The sequence below is a fragment of the Asparagus officinalis genome, chromosome 1 (assembly GCF_001876935.1).
Source record: "Asparagus officinalis chromosome 1, Aspof.V1, whole genome shotgun sequence".
Classification (NCBI taxonomy): domain Eukaryota; kingdom Viridiplantae; phylum Streptophyta; class Magnoliopsida; order Asparagales; family Asparagaceae; genus Asparagus; species Asparagus officinalis.
The window spans coordinates 110,420,235-110,440,737 of NC_033794.1; the positions used below are offsets into that span (position 1 = coordinate 110,420,235).

At 36.5% G+C, this 20,503-nt stretch overlaps 2 protein-coding genes across 3 annotated transcripts; both read left to right on the forward strand.

Moving 5' to 3' along the window:
* LOC109828950 (alpha-glucan water dikinase, chloroplastic-like) lies at positions 2,384 to 17,645 on the forward strand. The gene is made up of 30 exons (XM_020395968.1): positions 2,384 to 2,707; positions 3,914 to 3,955; positions 4,067 to 4,176; positions 4,350 to 4,428; positions 4,559 to 4,650; positions 4,745 to 4,922; positions 5,274 to 5,501; positions 5,605 to 5,943; positions 6,039 to 6,146; positions 6,271 to 6,369; positions 6,564 to 6,698; positions 6,796 to 6,884; positions 7,902 to 8,036; positions 8,225 to 8,387; positions 8,509 to 8,598; positions 8,699 to 8,884; positions 9,488 to 9,550; positions 9,639 to 9,701; positions 9,781 to 9,840; positions 13,029 to 13,181; positions 13,304 to 13,387; positions 13,704 to 13,880; positions 13,959 to 14,065; positions 14,442 to 14,675; positions 14,922 to 15,060; positions 15,278 to 15,403; positions 15,736 to 15,846; positions 16,296 to 16,394; positions 17,215 to 17,388; positions 17,454 to 17,645. Exons 1-30 carry the CDS (start codon positions 2,432 to 2,434, stop codon positions 17,628 to 17,630), a joined length of 4,116 nt encoding a protein of 1,371 aa, XP_020251557.1. The 5' UTR covers positions 2,384 to 2,431; the 3' UTR covers positions 17,631 to 17,645.
* LOC109843787 lies at positions 18,122 to 19,944 on the forward strand. Of its 2 annotated transcripts, none has more exons than XM_020412753.1 (6): positions 18,122 to 18,589; positions 18,680 to 18,833; positions 18,913 to 19,105; positions 19,175 to 19,281; positions 19,367 to 19,580; positions 19,678 to 19,944. In XM_020412753.1, exons 1-6 carry the CDS (start codon positions 18,501 to 18,503, stop codon positions 19,803 to 19,805), a joined length of 885 nt encoding a protein of 294 aa, XP_020268342.1. In that variant the 5' UTR covers positions 18,122 to 18,500; the 3' UTR covers positions 19,806 to 19,944. The 2 variants fall into 2 exon arrangements, with proteins under 2 accessions (XP_020268342.1, XP_020268348.1); XM_020412759.1 differs by having other exon boundaries at positions 18,686 to 18,833.

Here is a 20,503-nt window from a genome sequence, read left to right on the forward strand (position 1 = left end):
TAATAAACCACTCCTTGGATGTTGTGAACTTGCGGTGTCGAATTTCACTTTGTCTTCTTCCAGTATGTAATAGTTCGACAATTCGGGCATCTTGTAGGTTTTTTGCACCTTCAATAGCCCCTGTTTTTGCCATGTCTGTAGGAAATTATCATCAGTGTGTCCAATCTCATGTGTATAAAACTGGTAGTCATCCTCCTCTTCGTAATAGAAGTTGGCCAGACCCTTTGTTACTGTTTTGGCCCCTTCAAGTCGTAGATTGTTTACAACCTGACCCTCTCCATCACTACCATGAGACCCTTTTGTGACCTTCAAGTTATAGTTTTTCCAAGATCACTTTATAACTCGATGCCTCTAAATTTCTAAGTGAATAATTATTCTTCGTCATTGAGGACAATCTCACTCTCTTCAACTCCCTAGTCACACGCGTGAAACATTCTGGTTTGAAACGTTCCAATACCACCATGGGCATACAGTGATCATTCCTAAATCAAACGACATTCTCTCTCTAATTCTAAGGTAGAGGACCAATCTTCCTGGAGCTATGTGGTGTGAATCAGAATCTAACTCCACTTTGTGAGTCTGCATACAACTGATGGTATGCTGGGCATGAGTAACCTTGCAAGATGCTGAATCTGAATTCACGCACTAGATTTTGGCACATTCCCTTTTGAAGTCTGGTACGACTTTTTCCGCTTATTCTTCCAGCTCTTCTTCAACTTTGGGCTCTTCATTCTTCAATGTACATCTCTTGTAAAAACCATTGATTCCTACATGCTTTCTTGGCTTCTCCTTTGCTTTGTTCTTGCGGGCGATTAAATGGAAGGGGTTTAGGACTACATCCATGCCAACAGGCATCTCCTGATGCTTCCTCAGATTGGTTCTTATTACCTCTTCTCAACCATAATTCACATACTGCAGATCACCCGGTCATTGTAATGACAATGGTTCTACCATTAATCATTGTAAGGACAAAGGTTACGATAATCATCTCTGGCAACGATATAGTAATAACAGTCGCCGTTGTCTTCATCTCAACCATCGATGATCCCACATTGACCATATCCGATAGTAATATTCGTGAAATTATTAACCATGTTCTCTCATAACAGAACTCTCATTTTCATTTTGAATTGGTAAAACCGTCTTCTTTTTAAATAAAGCGATTCTCATGCTCTTCGTCAAATTTATTGTCATTAGTGTTTCTCACAATCGTTTGCCGACGTTTCTTCATCAATCATACATCAAACTTCGCGTCCAACTCGATCTAAATAACCTCACATGAGCTTAACTATTAATTTTCTTCCCAAAATTATCATTCAAGTCAATATATCGGGTTTCTCTTGTCTTCAAGAATCCTCCAAATTTTAAGCGTCATGCATCCATACATTTGACACCTTCACAACCAACATTATCTTGTCATCTCAAATTTTTGAACTCAATATTTGTGTTAGTATCGCTCAACCTTGTATCGCTTCGTCAGGGACGAATCCGGATGTACTTGCTTTCGGACATTGCTGACGATTCCAATTCTCTTCAACAAGAAGCCCTAGCTTTCTCCTTCAAATTGAATCTCCAAGCCAACCTGGAGTTTCCTGTTACCAGCTTGTTGGGGCGCAGCGGACGGCGGAAACAAGCGAATGAGGAAAAGAATCAATCATAACAAACACAGCACGCCCACAGCAAGATCATCAAAATCTTAACGGTGGTATTCGACAATTTGGCTTCGTCCACGGGTAAGGAGGCGAGAGATTTACTATAGAGATATAAATATGAGATTACATCACTTCGTAATCTCCGAAAATAACCCTAATAAAGGATCTCACAAAGCTCATAAATCTCTCACAATTCTCTCTTCAAACTGCTGTCAGAACAATGCTTATCATAATTAACGGCGCTAGAACGTTATGTTCCTATTTATATCAAACAGGAATCAAACAATCAGGAACGACAGGGGGGGCCAAAACACGAACACATCGACCGGGGCATGTCGGGCTGTCGTTGCCGGCTAGAGGATCAAAATTTCCCGCTGTAAACAGCACGGTTGGTCAACCGGCGCATGTTCATGCCGTCTAAAGTAGAACGACGGCCAGAGAGTCAAATAAATGCCCTGTACGTGCATGTTTCCAATCGACCGAACCTAAGCATGCGGTCGATCGACTCTCCAGACTGTCCCCTGCTTCATTTTTCCATGTTCTTTTTCGGGCCGTTATTCGCCGTTCTACAATTGTTGAATTATATCCTCATTTTATGACAATTACCGAAAATGCACAGATGTTAGCTCCGTTAGACAATTCTTTAACCAAGGTCTAATTGATGCAACATCGTATTTTGTAATTAATACATTTATATTCTTCATTCTAATTCTGTTGTTACTTTCAATTCAGATTCTATGGCGGAACTCTGTCTTTGTGTTTGCGTATGAGTGAGGATCATGAACAGCACCTTGGGTTATTGCTTACATCAGCGAGCTCTATGCCCTCCACCAACTATAGAGAATCAAAGTAGAACACATCCAGGCTTTTTAGGAAGTGTGTTGCCTGGAGTTCCCTCAGGATCTAAGGCAGTGAAAAAGAAATGCAAGCCCATTCTTTCTAACAGATTCTTCGGAGGCAACTTGAGCACAACAAAAGCAAGATCATTGAAGGGAAATCACAGGGCTGGTTATATGGTTACTCACGCTGTGTTGACGACCAATCCTTCAGCTGAGGTACTTTCTTTTGTTATAACTGTACTTGTATGAGAACAATAATGCACATACAGAGCAGACATTGGGGCATGTTTCATGACTAGAAGCTTGACCTTGCACAAGTATCTGTTTTTTTTAGAATATTTTTGATGCGAAACGGGGGAGGGGGTCTATCAGAAACAACGATTTAATTTGAACAACACCATTTCGCCAAATTTCATGATCTTCAAAATTAAATTTAAAACTACTATGACAGTTGGATTTTAACAAGATTTGTATCGATAATTATGAATAATTTCCATCTCAATCAATTTAATTACAGTATTTAGACAACTTGTGGGAGAGGAGAAGGGGTGGGGGCAGCGAGGCTGTGAGATGAACCGATAAACGGGAGAAGATTGATGTTTGACGGCCGGAAGAAGAGGAACAGGTATTGATCTAGGGTTTCACACCCGAGGCCTAGATTTCACACCCAAATTAAGCCAACACAATTTTCATTTCAATTTTCAATAATTCATTGTCTTTCAATAGTCTCATACAACCTTATTTATAAAGAAAAACTACGTGCACACAACGTGCAATAAAAATAGAAATAAAACAACAATCCCTCAAATCACTCAACTAAAATTAAACTACAATTCAAATTTCAAATTTCAAATTTCAAAATTCAAAATAAAAAAAGTCAACTAATCAAATATGGAAATTATCTTTTCTTGTCCTCATCAATTTTTCTTTTATCCTTGAGTGCAACTATAGAATCACATCAGTTGACATTTTGAGTTTCACAAGAAAAAAGTGTTTGCTTACTTGAAACCATTGTGGTTTCCCAACATGTCAATTTATTCGAATAATTGATTCTGATCATATTCATGCTGGCATACATCCTTTGAGAAATGACCAATGGTTTCTTCATCTTGTACGCCTTAAGTGTCATATGATACGCACTCGCAAATTTTCTCGGATTTAGCTGTGGTTACCCCATTGTTTGGTCAATAAAATGTGATGGCAGTCACTTCCTCATTGCATTGTAAGGTTTACTGCATACAAGTATCTTGCTCGATTGATAGTTATGTGTGAAATCTTCATATTTAACTATTTCATTCATTTAAAAGTACCCGAGGAAACCAATGCACACATTAGAAACAAGTAAGAAAGTAAGGTATGCATGTTGCCGTTCAATGTGCTTTATGAGATGTCACTTTTTTAACATTCTCCTCTCTGGATCAGGTTACAGACAAGTTCAATCTTGATGCAAATTCTGAACTACAGGTACTTGTTCTTATATAAATTTATACTCTAGCTGCTCAAGTTGAAATAGGTTTATTTCAATTTGGAATAGGAATTCTCCTAAAGTGTTTTGTCATCTTTTCAAACAAACAGGTTTCTGTTCAAGCCCCTGCTCCTGGCTCTACAACGAAAATCAGTTTTCGAATAACCAACAGTCATGATGACTTAGTTCTTCACTGGGGTGGAATTCGTGAGAAGAATAAGTAAGGCCACCTCCAGATCTGTTAATCTCTTTATTCATTCTGTCCTGGGATCATGTGAAGTTCTTCCTTTTTCGTAATGTACTCTTCAATATAAATGATGACTCAAAGATAATTTCCTAAAGCTAACAATCTTTGCAACAATATTTGACTTTTGTGATTTCCTATTTCTTCAGAGACTGGGCTCTTCCTTTCCGGCGTCCAGATGGAACAAAATTATATAAAAACAAGGCTCTTAGAACGTCCTTCATAAAAGTAAGTTTCTGCAACCATAATAATGTTTCAATATAACGACTTTCGCTGTACCATACCAAATCAACTCGGCTAGTATGATATGCACATATATTTCATCTGAATCATGACCATTTGCTTCCCTCTTCTGTAGTCTGGTCCATACTCCTCGCTGAACATAGAAATCGATGATCCAGAAATACAAGCCATTGAGTTTCTTATATTTGATGAAGCACAAAATAGGTGGTGAGTTGTGATCAAACTATGACCTTTGCCTTCATTTACCATTTTACACAGACCGAAGTCACAATTTCTCACCTTCCGTCTTTTCCCTTGACAGGTTCAAGAATAATGGCGAAAACTTCCAGGTTAAGTTGCCAGGATCGCGCCATCAAATCTCTAATCTGTCAGCTGTGGAGAACAAAAGAGTTTCGCTTCCTGAAGATCTTGTGCAGATTAATGCATATCTTAGGTGGGAAAGGAAGGGCAAACAATCGTATACACCAGATCAAGAAGCGGTACTTTTCCATTTAAAAATGTATCGTTTAGCTTGACCTGTGAATTTGATGGTTTATATAGAATTTGTTCATTGTGCAAGATTTATTCTAGTGTTATAACTACATTAATGGATACAACTACTCTGGATTATCCGACATGAAGTTATGTCCCTCTAAGGATAGACCTATATCAAACCTTTTAATTTCATTTCATTTTCTTCTTTCCCTCCAACTCTGACATGCTATTATGGAATTTATCTCCCTTATATTTACTTTTTTCTGGACCATGGAAATAGTAGCTGTTTGGCTGAGATTTTTCTTTATGACGATGAGTTTTGATGACTAATCTTTTACGATTATACATTTTCCTAGGAAGAGTATGAAGTGGCAAGGACCGAATTGCTAGAGGAAATCAGTAGGGGCACTTCTATAGAAGAACTCAGAATGAAATTAACAAGAGCTTCTAGCAATGCCAAGAAGGATGTTACCGGGAACACAACAACTGTAACAAGTGAAGTTCCTGATGATCTTGTACAAGTACAGGCATATGTTCGTTGGGAGAGAGCTGGAAAACCAAACTATTCTCCTGAGAAACAGATGGTTTGCTCAATATTCATAACAGCTAAACACCGCCTTATTACTTAAGTCACTAATAGAAGTTTCTGTGGTTTATTATAAACCTTGATGTTGTCCAATTGGCTAGATGGAGTTTGAGGAAGCAAGAAAAGAACTAGAGCAAGAGCTGGGTAAAGGAGTGTCACCCACTGAGTTACGAAAAAAAATGATGAAAGGAGACGTACGCACCAAAGTCTCAGCACAGTTGAAGACTAAAAAGTACTTCACCATTGAAAGAATTGAGCGGGAAAAAAGGGACATTATGCAGCTTCTAAATAAATATACTTTTGAAAGCCCACAAGAGAACATGCCATCCATGCCAAAAACCCCAACAGCAATGGAAGCGTTCTCAAAGTTTTTAGAGGAGCAGGATGGAGGCCCGGTACTGAACAAGAAACTTTTTAAGCTTGGTGAAAAGGAACTTCTGGTGATACCTCTTTTATCTGTGAAATGTTGCTTTATAGTATTTATTGCGTCTAGAAAAGTAATCTGTAAACAGCATTTCCAATTTTTCTATTGAAGGTAATTGTCACAAATCCTCTTGGTAAGACGAAGGTTTATCTGGCAACAGATCTGAAAGGACCTCTTATTCTACACTGGGCATTATCTAGGACGCCTGGAGAGTGGATGGTGAGGTTTAAAAGATAAATCCCGTTTTTATGTTCAGTATCCCACATATAAGTGAGAGTTCAAGTTGATGAACTATTAGCATTATTCCGGCGTTGCATTTACAAGGCAATTACTAAATTTGCAGATACCCCCTTCAAGCACTTTACCTCCAAATTCAATTTTACTAGACCAGTCATGTGAGACCCCTTTTATAGAGGCTTCCTTGCAAGATATAGCCTACCGGGTAGGGTTCTGCTTCCTTTTATTTTCAATTTCATTTGTTTATGTTTGCAACTTTTCCATCATTCCTTTACTGCTTTGTTGAGTGTAGATAATTTTCAGCTTATGGCTCTAATTTATCTGAGAATTTTGACCTTCTTACTTCATAGAAATCCGATCTGATTAAAACAAGTTAATATTTTAATGTGTAATATGAAGGCTGTTGTAATCGAAATTGATGGGGGGAACTATGATGGAATACCGTTTGTCCTACGTTCTGATGAAAACTGGATTAAAAATGGTGGATCCGATTTCTATGTGGAAATTCGCAAAGAAACTACAAAGATAAGCAAGGTTTCTTCCTTTCCTTTTTTGATTATGCAGTGTATGCTATATCTATAGCATGTAAAGTATTTGTTGATATTTACTTACTTTCTTTCTTTATCTGAAGGATGCTGGCGATGGAAAAGGTACTGCAAAAGCCTTGCTGGACAAGATAGCTTATCTTGAGAGTGAGGCCCAGAAATCTCTAATGCACAGGTCTGAAATTTGTACACTTCCTTTCTCTCATACTATATTCTACTTATAATTCTCTCTATAATAAAGTTTTCCATTGGTGTATTCTTTCCTAGATAATGATATCTGATGGTTCCTTAAATATTGATCGCTCAGAAGAGACACTGTTTGTTTAGGACTCCTTGATATGTGTTGCTAACCACACTTGTGAAATTGAGTGTTTGGATATGATTGTTTCTTAGTATGGTATCAGGATACCAATCATCCCCTTTAGTTGGATCCCTCACTCTCCTCTCCACCATTGCAGAAGAACTGCAAATGACTGCTATAGTTAGAGTATTTTATCATTGTAACAAATCTGTTGTCCCTTACTTCTTTGCCTATATTTTTTAAAAAAATAAAATTTGGGTTAAGGCCTATTCCTCTCCCAAAAAAAATTTTTATTTTGCACCATGTATAGCATCTTCTAGAGGAGACGTTGCATGCGTTTCAACTTTCAACTTTCAACTCAGTAGGAAAGGGCTCAGGATCCAAACTGTTAAGTTTTTGGAAAATGTGGTTATTTTATGAGTTGATACATTCACATATTCAAAGTTCAATTTTATTCATCTCACATCATCGTTATTGCAGAAAATAAAGCAAGGAGGTAAAAGGATTAGTTCCGACTTCTTTAAATTTAATTAATTTAATACTTTCTACTAGTTTCTGTCTTTTTAGAAGAAAAAAAGGTTTTCTTTCATTTCTAATTGAAGTTATCCTCATTCCAAGACTTTTGATACACAGTTCTATAGATATGCATTTAGGGATTTCCATATTATTTGAAGTCCCAATGGTTACGTGCAAAAGGAAATTTATAACATCATTATGGTGGAAATCTAGCTTTCTTTTGGGAAATGCTTTATTGCTATTGATTCCTAAACTATTCTCTTTTAATCTGCATATAATTATGTTGTGCATCTGTTTTGAAACTTACAAAGCTAATTGCTTTAGATTACTATTTTCATACTTTTGAAGACAATATTCTGCTTTCTTCTGGTGTAGATTTAACATTGCAGCAGATTTGATGGAGCAATTCGGAGCTTCTGGGAAATTAGGTCTTTCTGGAATCCTTGTATGGATGAGATTCATGGCCACAAGACAACTTGTATGGAACAAGAACTACAATGTGAAGCCACGGTATCCTCCTTCATGATATTATGATTGTGCTTTATCGACAAATCCTGTTGTGATATTTCAATTCCTGTGTCACAGTATTTCTTTTCTCTGCTAACCTAAGACCATCATATTCCTTTTGCAAGTCTGAATTTCTTGATAGATAAACATTATTTTCTTTTCTATCTCAAACAACATATCTTCTGCTACAGTGAGATTAGCAAAGCCCAGGACAGACTTACAAATTTACTTCAAGATATGTACAAAAATAACCCCCAAAATCGGGAAATCATAAGGATGATTATGTCCACTGTTGGCCGTGGAGGTGAAGGAGATGTGGGACAGCGTATCCGTGATGAGATCTTGGTGATTCAGGTAGTTTTTTTTGTTTATACTTGTTCTCAGTCTAATGAATGACAGGGTTATTTATTAATTAAATTGTTTATTAATTCTTGATACATGACTTGAGTCTTATTATGATGTTGTCATTCTGCAGAGAAACAATGATTGCAAGGGTGGGATGATGGAGGAATGGCACCAGAAGCTACACAATAACACCAGTCCTGATGATGTAGTAATTTGTCAGGTATTCGACGCATGGTCTCCGCTTGAGTGCTCCAACCTGTTTAAAATTGTTAGAATCTCTCTGACCAAATTATCCTCCCCGGAAAAAATTATTCTTCCAGGCACTTATAGATTATGTTAGTAGTGACTTTGATGTCAATGTTTACTGGGACACCTTGAACAAAAATGGTGTAACAAAGGAACGCTTATTAAGCTATGACCGAGCCATTCACTCAGAACCACATTTTAGGAGTGACCAGAAGGATGGCCTTTTGCGTGATTTGGGAAACTACTTGAGGACTCTGAAGGTTAGTCTGATTAACCTTCATTCTGAAGACTTTCTTGACATACAACAGATATAATGTAAAATAATATCTCCTGTTTGTGCGTGAAGCAATTTCAACTAATGAAAAAAGTTATAAATTTCTTCTACGATACCTGTGTAATCTGTTTGCCATCTTTTTGAACACACCTGTCGAGGTTCTTAGCTAGATAACCTTTCCTGATATAGATACATGTTTCTTTCATAAATATTCAAATTAACCACTCACGATTTAAGAAATTGAAGCTTCTTTTGGTCTTCTTCATCAAAATAATCAATTTTCTTTCTGGTAACTTTATGAACTGCAAACATCATCAAAATGTTTTGCTAAATTAGGGTGTTACACTTGATACACAGTTCGGATTCTTGCCCCAAGTAAATACATCAATGCATCACTTTGTAGACTCAGCATCAACAGTGTACCCAATTTGTACTGGATTTTTCCCATGCCAATGAGAGTCTAATAATCTATAGGATAGCCATCGCGCCAAAGTTCATTGATTTTCATTGTCAGTGTCATTGGCATGACCAGAAGGCTGTTCTTTTCTAAGCCTCCTTGGATAACTATACTTGTTGGTTATTTTTTCAGGCTGTTCACTCAGGTGCTGATCTTGAGTCTGCAATTGCAACTTGCATGGGATATAAAGCTGAGGTAAGTTTTCATGCTTAACCTACTCTTAACCTACTCTGAAACATACTATCTGTCGATGATACTTGATGGAGCTTCAATATTTTTTCAGGGTGAAGGGTTCATGGTCGGGGTTCAGATAAATCCTATAAGGGGCTTGCCATCTGGATTTCCTGTAATTTTTCGGACTTATTTTAATAATATATGTAATTGTACCTCCCAGTATATATTATTCTTTTCAATTTGTTCGATAGGATCTGTTAAGATTTATTCTGGAACATATTGAAGACAAGATGGTGGAGCCTCTGCTTGAGGTGAGGGCTCTAAAAATGTGCACAATTTCAATTTCGCACATGCATTATTTCAACTTGCATCTGCTGTTCTTAGGATTGCTTGATATACACTTTTGCTTCACATAAGCTTAAACTTTTGGATAAAGTAGTTATCAATGTGGAAAAAAAATTCATTTTGCACCATGTATAGCATCTTCTAGTGGAGACGTTGCATGCGTTTCAACTTTCAACTTTCAACTCAGTAGGAAAGGGCTCAGGATCCAAACTGTTAAGTTTTTGGAAAATGTGGTTATTTTATGAGTTGATACATTCACATATTCAAAGTTCAATTTTATTCATCTCACATCATCGTTATTGCAGAAAATAAAGCAAGGAGGTAAAAGGATTAGTTCCGACTTCTTTAAATTTAATTAATTTAATACTTTCTACTAGTTTCTGTCTTTTTAGAAAAAAAGGTTTTCTTTCATTTCTAATTGAAGTTATCCTCATTCCAAGACTTTTGATACACAGTTCTATAGATATGCATTTAGGGATTTCCATATTATTTGAAGTCCCAATGGTTACGTGCAAAAGGAAATTTATAACATCATTATGGTGGAAATCTAGCTTTCTTTTGGGAAATGCTTTATTGCTATTGATTCCTAAACTATTCTCTTTTACTCTGCATATAATTATGTTGTGCGTCTGTTTTGAAACTTACAAAGCTAATTGCTTTAGATTACTATTTTCATACTTTTGAAGACAATATTCTGCTTTCTTCTGGTGTAGATTTAACATTGCAGCAGATTTGATGGAGCAATTCGGAGCTTCTGGGAAATTAGGTCTTTCTGGAATCCTTGTATGGATGAGATTCATGGCCACAAGACAACTTGTATGGAACAAGAACTACAATGTGAAGCCACGGTATCCTCCTTCATGATATTATGATTGTGCTTTATCGACAAATCCTGTTGTGATATTTCAATTCCTGTGTCACAGTATTTCTTTTCTCTGCTAACCTAAGACCATCATATTCCTTTTGCAAGTCTGAATTTCTTGATAGATAAACATTATTTTCTTTTCTATCTCAAACAACATATCTTCTGCTACAGTGAGATTAGCAAAGCCCAGGACAGACTTACAAATTTACTTCAAGATATGTACAAAAATAACCCCCAAAATCGGGAAATCATAAGGATGATTATGTCCACTGTTGGCCGTGGAGGTGAAGGAGATGTGGGACAGCGTATCCGTGATGAGATCTTGGTGATTCAGGTAGTTTTTTTTGTTTATACTTGTTCTCAGTCTAATGAATGACAGGGTTATTTATTAATTAAATTGTTTATTAATTCTTGATACATGACTTGAGTCTTATTATGATGTTGTCATTCTGCAGAGAAACAATGATTGCAAGGGTGGGATGATGGAGGAATGGCACCAGAAGCTACACAATAACACCAGTCCTGATGATGTAGTAATTTGTCAGGTATTCGACGCATGGTCTCCGCTTGAGTGCTCCAACCTGTTTAAAATTGTTAGAATCTCTCTGACCAAATTATCCTCCCCGGAAAAAATTATTCTTCCAGGCACTTATAGATTATGTTAGTAGTGACTTTGATGTCAATGTTTACTGGGACACCTTGAACAAAAATGGTGTAACAAAGGAACGCTTATTAAGCTATGACCGAGCCATTCACTCAGAACCACATTTTAGGAGTGACCAGAAGGATGGCCTTTTGCGTGATTTGGGAAACTACTTGAGGACTCTGAAGGTTAGTCTGATTAACCTTCATTCTGAAGACTTTCTTGACATACAACAGATATAATGTAAAATAATATCTCCTGTTTGTGCGTGAAGCAATTTCAACTAATGAAAAAAGTTATAAATTTCTTCTACGATACCTGTGTAATCTGTTTGCCATCTTTTTGAACACACCTGTCGAGGTTCTTAGCTAGATAACCTTTCCTGATATAGATACATGTTTCTTTCATAAATATTCAAATTAACCACTCACGATTTAAGAAATTGAAGCTTCTTTTGGTCTTCTTCATCAAAATAATCAATTTTCTTTCTGGTAACTTTATGAACTGCAAACATCATCAAAATGTTTTGCTAAATTAGGGTGTTACACTTGATACACTGTTCGGATTCTTGCCCCAAGTAAATACATCAATGCATCACTTTGTAGACTCAGCATCAACAGTGTACCCAATTTGTACTGGATTTTTCCCATGCCAATGAGAGTCTAATAATCTATAGGATAGCCATCGCGCCAAAGTTCATTGATTTTCATTGTCAGTGTCATTGGCATGACCAGAAGGCTGTTCTTTTCTAAGCCTCCTTGGATAACTATACTTGTTGGTTATTTTTTCAGGCTGTTCACTCAGGTGCTGATCTTGAGTCTGCAATTGCAACTTGCATGGGATATAAAGCTGAGGTAAGTTTTCATGCTTAACCTACTCTTAACCTACTCTGAAACATACTATCTGTCGATGATACTTGATGGAGCTTCAATATTTTTTCAGGGTGAAGGGTTCATGGTCGGGGTTCAGATAAATCCTATAAGGGGCTTGCCATCTGGATTTCCTGTAATTTTTCGGACTTATTTTAATAATATATGTAATTGTACCTCCCAGTATATATTATTCTTTTCAATTTGTTCGATAGGATCTGTTAAGATTTATTCTGGAACATATTGAAGACAAGATGGTGGAGCCTCTGCTTGAGGTGAGGGCTCTAAAAATGTGCACAATTTCAATTTCGCACATGCATTATTTCAACTTGCATCTGCTGTTCTTAGGATTGCTTGATATACACTTTTGCTTCACATAAGCTTAAACTTTTGGATAAAGTAGTTATCAATGTGGTACCAGGGACATGATTGAGAACTTCATCAAGACATTTAAATTATATTCATTTAGGCCTTTCCTGGAGAGACATTTTTAAATTGAGACTTTTCCATATGGCCTGAAAGTCCGCATGACAGAATAGTATGTTGCTAGCATAGATCATGCATCATGGTAGTGTTGGTTACCTATCAGCTTAAGCTTGTCGATTTAGTAGGTACCTGATAAGTATGCTCTTATATAATTTTGATCCAAAATTTTTATGGTTCCGGTTTGTAAATAACTTTTTTTTATTTCTAGATTGAGGAAGAGAAGTACATAGGCAGAGTTAAGTGGAAATATTAGCAAGTTTGTCCTAAATTTTATGCTTTAACAACTTTCAGGGTTTGTTGGAGGCACGGGTTGAACTTCGACCTCTGTTGCTCAACTCCCATGAGCGTCTTAAGGATCTTATTTTTTTGGATATTGCCCTTGATTCTACAGTGAGGACCGCTATTGAGCGGGGATATGAAGAGCTGAACAATGCTAAACCAGAGGTTCTTCACTCATTCCCCATTATAATCTCACTAGTAGTACTAGAGTAATTTTGTTACTTTTGTTTCTTTCATTTACTTGTGCTTTTGTTTTACAGAAAATTTGCTTTTGATTTTTGTTTCAGAAAATTATATATTTCATCAGTCTATCTCTTGAAAATCTTGCTCTATCGACCGATGATAATGAAGATCTATTATACTGCATTAAGGTATGTCTTTGTAAATTGTTGGTTAGCTTCTCATCTCAGTAATTGTCCTTCATTTTCTTGAGGTTTCTATATGTTACCATACCATGGAGAAATATGTGGTAACCTTCTTTCTTTGTCCATTTACTTCACAATTATTAAAATTGTGTTTAACATGAAGTTTTTTATTGGATATTTCAGATTGCAAACTATAGTTTGTAAGTTGTAGCATGCCAAATTCCAAAATAATTTGAACAAGTTTCATGATTAAAGCTTTAGCAAAAGTGATTATTGTGATGCAGCAGAGACTTACTTTTCCCTTTTTGATGTTTTTTGGAAGGGATGGAATCATGCCTTGGAGATGTGCAGCCAACGAGATAACCAGTGGGCATTATATGCAAAATCATTTCTTGATAGAACTCGTCTAGCCTTATCAAGCAATGCAGAACTATACCACCAAGTGCTGCAACCTTCAGCTGAATACCTTGGAATGTTGCTTGGAGTTGATCAATGGGCAGTATGTATACTAAACAATTACTTCCTTTGAATAATGCACCTTAACCTGATTTCTGTTTCACATTTATTTACTGTCCAGGTGAATATATTTACTGAAGAAATTATTCGTGGTGGCTCAGCTGCATCTTTATCAGCACTCCTTAATCGACTTGACCCCGTTTTGCGTAAGGAGGCAAATCTAGGAAGGTTGGTTGAATCAAGAAGAATATTTTTATCGTTATTTCCTTAACCTGTAAAATATCTCGGGGTGTAATAAAAGTAAGCAGTTAAGAAGGTTAAACAGATTTGTAATGTGGCAAGGCCTTGTTTTCTTTTGATATCTAGCTTGGTCCAATTACTTTTCATTGTTTCAGCTTCTACTGTTATTACCTTAATAAGCTTTGCAAAGTAGAAACTTGTATTTCTTTTTGTGAAAATCCAGAGCCTTTTACATAACTATCTACAGTAGACCTCCAAACTAATTATGACCAAAATGGAAGTCAGATGAAAATTTAAATATAGATAACTTATTGGATGATAATTCTTATTCAACTATGTAAATGGTTTTGTCCAAATTTAACAGTTGGCAGGTTATAAGTCCTGTTGAAGTTGCTGGATATGTCGTTGTTGTAGATGAGTTGCTTACTGTTCAGAATAAATCTTATGAGCGACCAACCAATTTAGTGGCTAAAAGCGTCAAAGGAGAGGAAGAAATACCCGATGGAGCATTTGCTGTTCTGACCAGTGAGTTGGTACATCTGCTGCACTCTTGCAAGCTATTTCTCTTAAGACCCACTTCTGCAGATATTGTATATAGGTGTGTGAATTTTTTTCTTGTATTTGAGCAGTGTGATATTATGATCCTTGACATAGCTGAGGTTTATTTTTGCCCCCTTTTTCTTTCCTGGTTTTGTATTGTACTTTAATCCAGGACCGTATTCACTGAAACATTGCAACCATCTCATACAGCCTTTTCAATCTTATGATCTTTACCTTCTTTCTTTAGTATTGGATATGTGAGTCGGGTTGTTTGTTTTGCTGATAAACTTTCTGCATTTTCTAGTGAGATAAAAGAGAGTGACCTTTCCAATGCAAGTTCAGCAAATTTGGATGATGTTCAACCTTCACCTTCCCTGACTCTAGCTAGGAAGCAATTCAGTGGCAAATATGCCATATCATCAGAGGAATTCACAAACAAAATGGTCAGTACAATGATATAGTCACATCTGTTGGAACTCTTCTTTTCTGTCACCTGATCTTTTCAAGTTTGTCTGCATCATGCATCTCAAGTATCTGCTTTATAGAAGATCTGAAACTTATTACTAATTGTTCAAGTTTTGGTGTTTGATCAGTTCCCAGTGTCTCATGTTGAACTCCATGATAATTTTCTAACCTGTTCATATGTATTGATTTTTCTAGGTTGGGGCTAAGTCACGTAATATCTCCTATCTGAAAGGAAAAGTACCTTCCTGGGTTGGAATCCCGACATCAGTAGCACTGCCATTTGGTGTTTTTGAGAAGGTTTTATCAGATGAGACAAATCAGGTCATCCTCAGATGCATGTTTCTTTGTTCTTGTATATCAGTATGTTTCTATTGTCCCAGGCATGGAACTAAGAAGGAATGCAGCCAGTAATCTTGTCCCTGATTTGTGCTGGAAGTCTAATCTATTGTAGGCCAGGGGATAACAGATATTCTGTTCTTGACTTCTTGTCAATCTAATTCGAAAACATTTATGACATTTTCTGATAGTTCAGCAATTATGTTCACCAAGAACAGTACTCTTTAGTTAACTAGGTCACAGTTATGGTAAAACATTGGTGCTTTTTAATGACTCATTTATGTTATTAATATCACATTTTTATTCTTACACTGCAGGCAGTAGCTGGAGAGCTTGAGATGCTAAAGAAAAAGTTAGAAGGAGGAGAGTTTAATGCCTTAGGTGAAATTCGGAGAACTGTTTTACAGCTAGCTGCTCCAATGCAATTGGTATGGCTATCCTACTATGTGGCACTTTTAAAGTGACCAGAGCTTTTGAAAGCATAATTTTGGGTTGATACCTTCTGAGATAATCACTATATGTTTTCAGGATATTTCCATATAGAGAAAATATGTTGTTAACATTCTCTTTTATGTTTTACTATCCATGTGTACCTTCATTATTTATTCTCTTGTTTAAAAAAGAAAAGATCGGAACACTTCATACGGAGAGACTTTATATTGTGAGCATTCTTTAATATTTTTGCTTGTTAATCAAACATATCCCCTGAATCAAGTGAAGTTTCTTCATGACTTCATTTTGTTACATGTCTGTAGCTGCCAGTAGTAAAATTGATTATTTAGTGAAGTTAATAAATTGTCAGTTTCCACATTTTGATTCGTTAATAGTTTCTGGGGGGATCCAAATATAATGTTATCAGAATATCAAATGATTTCAGGTGCAAGAGCTACAGGAGAAAATGAGGGGTGCTGGAATTCCTTGGCCTGGTGATGAAGGTGAGCAACGTTGGGAACAAGCATGGATGGCAATAAAAAAGGTTAGATTATAGTGTTCAGTATGATAATCAGTCATGACTTCAATAGCATACCATTATCATTGACAAAGGAGAAAATATGGATTTCTTGTCTTTCCCGGAACTATCATATAGCCATTTGGCAATAATATTTCCTAGGAAAAATAACATTGTATATGCAGCTTTGGTTTTCCAATTGTTAATGCTTCTTGCCTGGAGTAAAATATTTATTGTCATATATGTTTTTTTTACTTCTAAAGAGGAAAACCAAAAGGCATCACGAAGGTTTTATTTATTGTTGTGGCACTGTTAATCACAGTTATCTTCACAAGATCTTCTGTCATTCATTAAAGGCATGGGATAGGATTTGTGTAGCTAGCACTAAAGAGTGTGGTCAGTTCTAGAGAAAAATGGGAGCTGAGCAGCGGACGTTTGTAGCTAGCACAAGAGAATTAGAGGAGAGGCAATGAGACATTAATCACAGCCTTACATCGAGAGTGAGCATTAAACCCTTGTGCACTAATTATTGTCCCACTGTTGAACTTACAAGTCATATATAAACGCTTTGACAGAACAGATTGATGCGAATAAATGTGGGTTCATAATTAAACACGTACATTCCATAATATACAGCAGATTAATGTGCATAACTATACCATCAAAATATTTGAAGGATTTTTTTAAAACCTATCATCAAATTGTGCACATCAAAGATAGGTCAGGTAATGAACTCTTACAGGATGAGAAGTCAAGAGTTCTCACTGGAATTCTACTTGATCTCAATTCAATCACTTCACCGCTTTATGAAAGTGTCATTCTCATATTGGCTTTCCTCTGATCCTAGGTATGGGCTTCCAAGTGGAACGAAAGAGCATACTTCAGTACACGGAAAGTGAAGCTTGATCATGACAATCTCTGCATGGCTGTCCTTGTTCAAGAAATCATAAGTGCTGACTATGCCTTCGTCATCCACACTACCAATCCATCAACTGGGGACTCATCGCAGATTTATGCCGAGGTACTTTTCCAAACAAGATTTAGCCATTTTTGACCTGTGTAGATGTTAATGGTTCACAATGCCAGGTGGTGAAAGGACTTGGCGAAACTCTAGTTGGCGCATATCCAGGGCGAGCACTAAGTTTTATTTGTCAGAAAAATGATCTCAACTCTCCAAAGGTAAGTTTGGGGAAAAATCATGGTGACAGAACTCTTCATATTGGGAGGAAGGAGGAGGCTAGACGTGTCCACTACAAATCCTAAATTAGTGCAAACAATACACAAGATCAACACACACAGTAAAAATAGTGCAAACAGTAAAAAAACTAATTATGGCAAACAGTACAAAGGTTAGTGTAATCACCACTTAAACTGGTAGCGGAACACATGTATAAGATGCTCCTATCTCCCTATATGATTCTCTATAGAAAGTGCTCTTTATGGTTTTATTTCCAGTAGATTTGCTATAGTTATATCTCCAAAATCATTACCAATATTTTTTCTTAGCCTAACAATTATATGCCTAAATCATGCTATGATATGTTTTTTTTTTTTTTGCGTAAGATATGCATTAGAAATTAATAACCAAAAATATATTAATAGTCAACTATCAGATACATAATTTAGCAGTACTGACTATTGGCTGAATAATTTGTAAAAAAATAATAATAATCTCAAAAGAGTTGTGAAGCATTTGTAATAGTTCAGAGACACAATAGCAAAGCCTTTGTTCAAGAACTAAATTGGGCCAAGAATAAGCAAGGTAAGCTTCTTTGAAGAAAACTGGAATAAGTGACAATAATGAAAGAGAATTCGGTTGAGAAATTAAGTTTATTATGGAAAAAATTTAGGACATAAGAAAGAGGTACAAAAAATGTTTATGACTACAAATATGCAACCTAATTATTTTGAACTTTTTTGCCTAACAAGATAATAACCTTCGTTTTTAAGTTGTAGGGATAATATTAGTTAATATCCAGTGATGGGGACTTTTGAGGGCTTTGAACCAAGCAAGTAAATATCTCCCTGACCTTTCCACAAAGCTACAAATCTTCTTTGGGTTTGTATAATTTATCCAGTACTAAAATCGAAGGAAAAAAAGAAACGAAAAAAAAGGATAAAAGAAAAAAAAAGATGCTTGATTGCAGAACCTCTCTTACTACTCATCACTTGTTCCTACCAAAACCTCTCAAAACCCACCATCCGATCAAATCCAGATCAAAGTAAGCACTTCAACAACCTACAACTCTATCTTTTTCCTTCAAAATTTCACACTTCTTGATGAATTATAACAATTGACATACTTTTGCTAGCTTCAGATGTTGCACTCTAAAGGGAAAGAAAGAAGTAGAGACAAGAGACTACTACCAGCTCCTTGGTGTCTCCGTTGATTCTACTCCCAAGGAGATCAAGGAGGCTTATAGGAAACTTCAAAAGAAATACCATCCTGATATCGCCGGCGAAAAGGTAATTCAACTATCTTTGATTTTTACAATTTAAGCATGGATTCAAATTCTTTTTTCTGATTTTATTTTATTTTGTTCAGGGTCATGAATACACATTAATGCTTAATGAAGCATACCATGCACTGATAAAGCAGGACCTAAGAAGAAGATATGATATCTCCAGCGGCAAAAAGAGAGAAGGGTTTGAATCCAAGTTCTCTGGCTCGGGCTATAGCTCATGGAATGGACCAATAAGACCCCAGGCTCTCTTTGTAGATGAAAGCAAATGCATTGGTAATTAGAATTAAAATCCCATCTCAAATAGCAACAAAAATACATCTGTTACATTTCATTTGGTTTCAGGATGCAGGGAATGCGTGCACCATGCAAGCAACACATTTGCTATGGATGAATCTCTTGGATGTGCCCGAGTCAGAATTCAATTTGGAGATATTGACAAGCAAATCGACGTACAATCTCAACCAATTAATTTGAAGAATTGTCTTTCCTTTTTCCCCCCTCGGTCAAGAAACTGCAATGATTCTTCCATGACAGGTTTCGATTGAATCGTGTCCTACCAATTGCATCCATTGGGTGGAGACGGAAGAGCTCCCGTTGCTCGAGTTTCTAACACGCCCACAGCCTAAAGAGGCTCACGGCGTTTTTGGAGGAGGCTGGGAGAGGCCGAGAGATGTCTTCGCTGCCGTCAAATCTTTCAACAAGCAACTGAAGCGGCAAGAAGAACGGAATGCCCAAGCACATAAATATAGTGAGAACTAGCTTCTCTGTTATTCAACTTGTGTTAAGATTTAGTTAAAAAAAATAAAAGATGCTCAATGCTGAAATGTGTTGGTTCTCATTTTTAGGGTCAGAAGCTGTGGAAGAGGAGACACCCGCCCAAGCTCAAGCAAGATTTGAAGCCAGTTTGAAATTAAGGTGGGAGTTCGCAATACAGAACTGGTTAAGGGAATTCTTTGGCTCAAAGAAAAACTGAGGAGGGTCAAGAGAAAAATTATGTTGCCTTTTACATTATAGATAGAAGCGTCTTTGTGCGTCCCAATGATACGTACCCAAGACTAGAGGACTACTAATTTCAGTGTGAATATCAAAAAGCTTGAGTTAAGAGTTATTTTTATGAAATACAGAAAAGGCTATAATAAAAAAAATGTTAGCTCTGCATTTTGATTGAGAAACTATAAAAATAAAATTAGTATAAAAGATATCATTCCTCCATTTGCTGGAGAAACACTCAATCAAATAGCTGCCAAAAGTTAAAACAAGTAATTAGAACTGTACTTTTCTATTCAGTGAGATCTGAGAGTAAAGGTGTGGCAATGAGTCTCTATCGTTCAACCACCCAACCAAAAGTATAAACTTTCTTTGAGAATAAATGTTGTGAACATAAGCTGATATAAAATCTCCATGCTTTTATAATTTCATTGAGGACTTTATAAGTGTTGCACGTTGCCTTTATAAGATAATTAACCCAATTCAGATTTGACAGTTCATTATAAAACCCCCTAATAGTGTTTTTTTTTCATTACAAGACGGAAAACACTACAGGCACACCCCCAACCACACCTTGGGGCACACCCCCTCTCTCAGCTACAGTGCACAGGGCCCACTTTAGATTTTTTTTAAAAATCTAAAGTGGGCCCTAAAGTGGGCCCCTAGACTATAACTGAGAGAGGG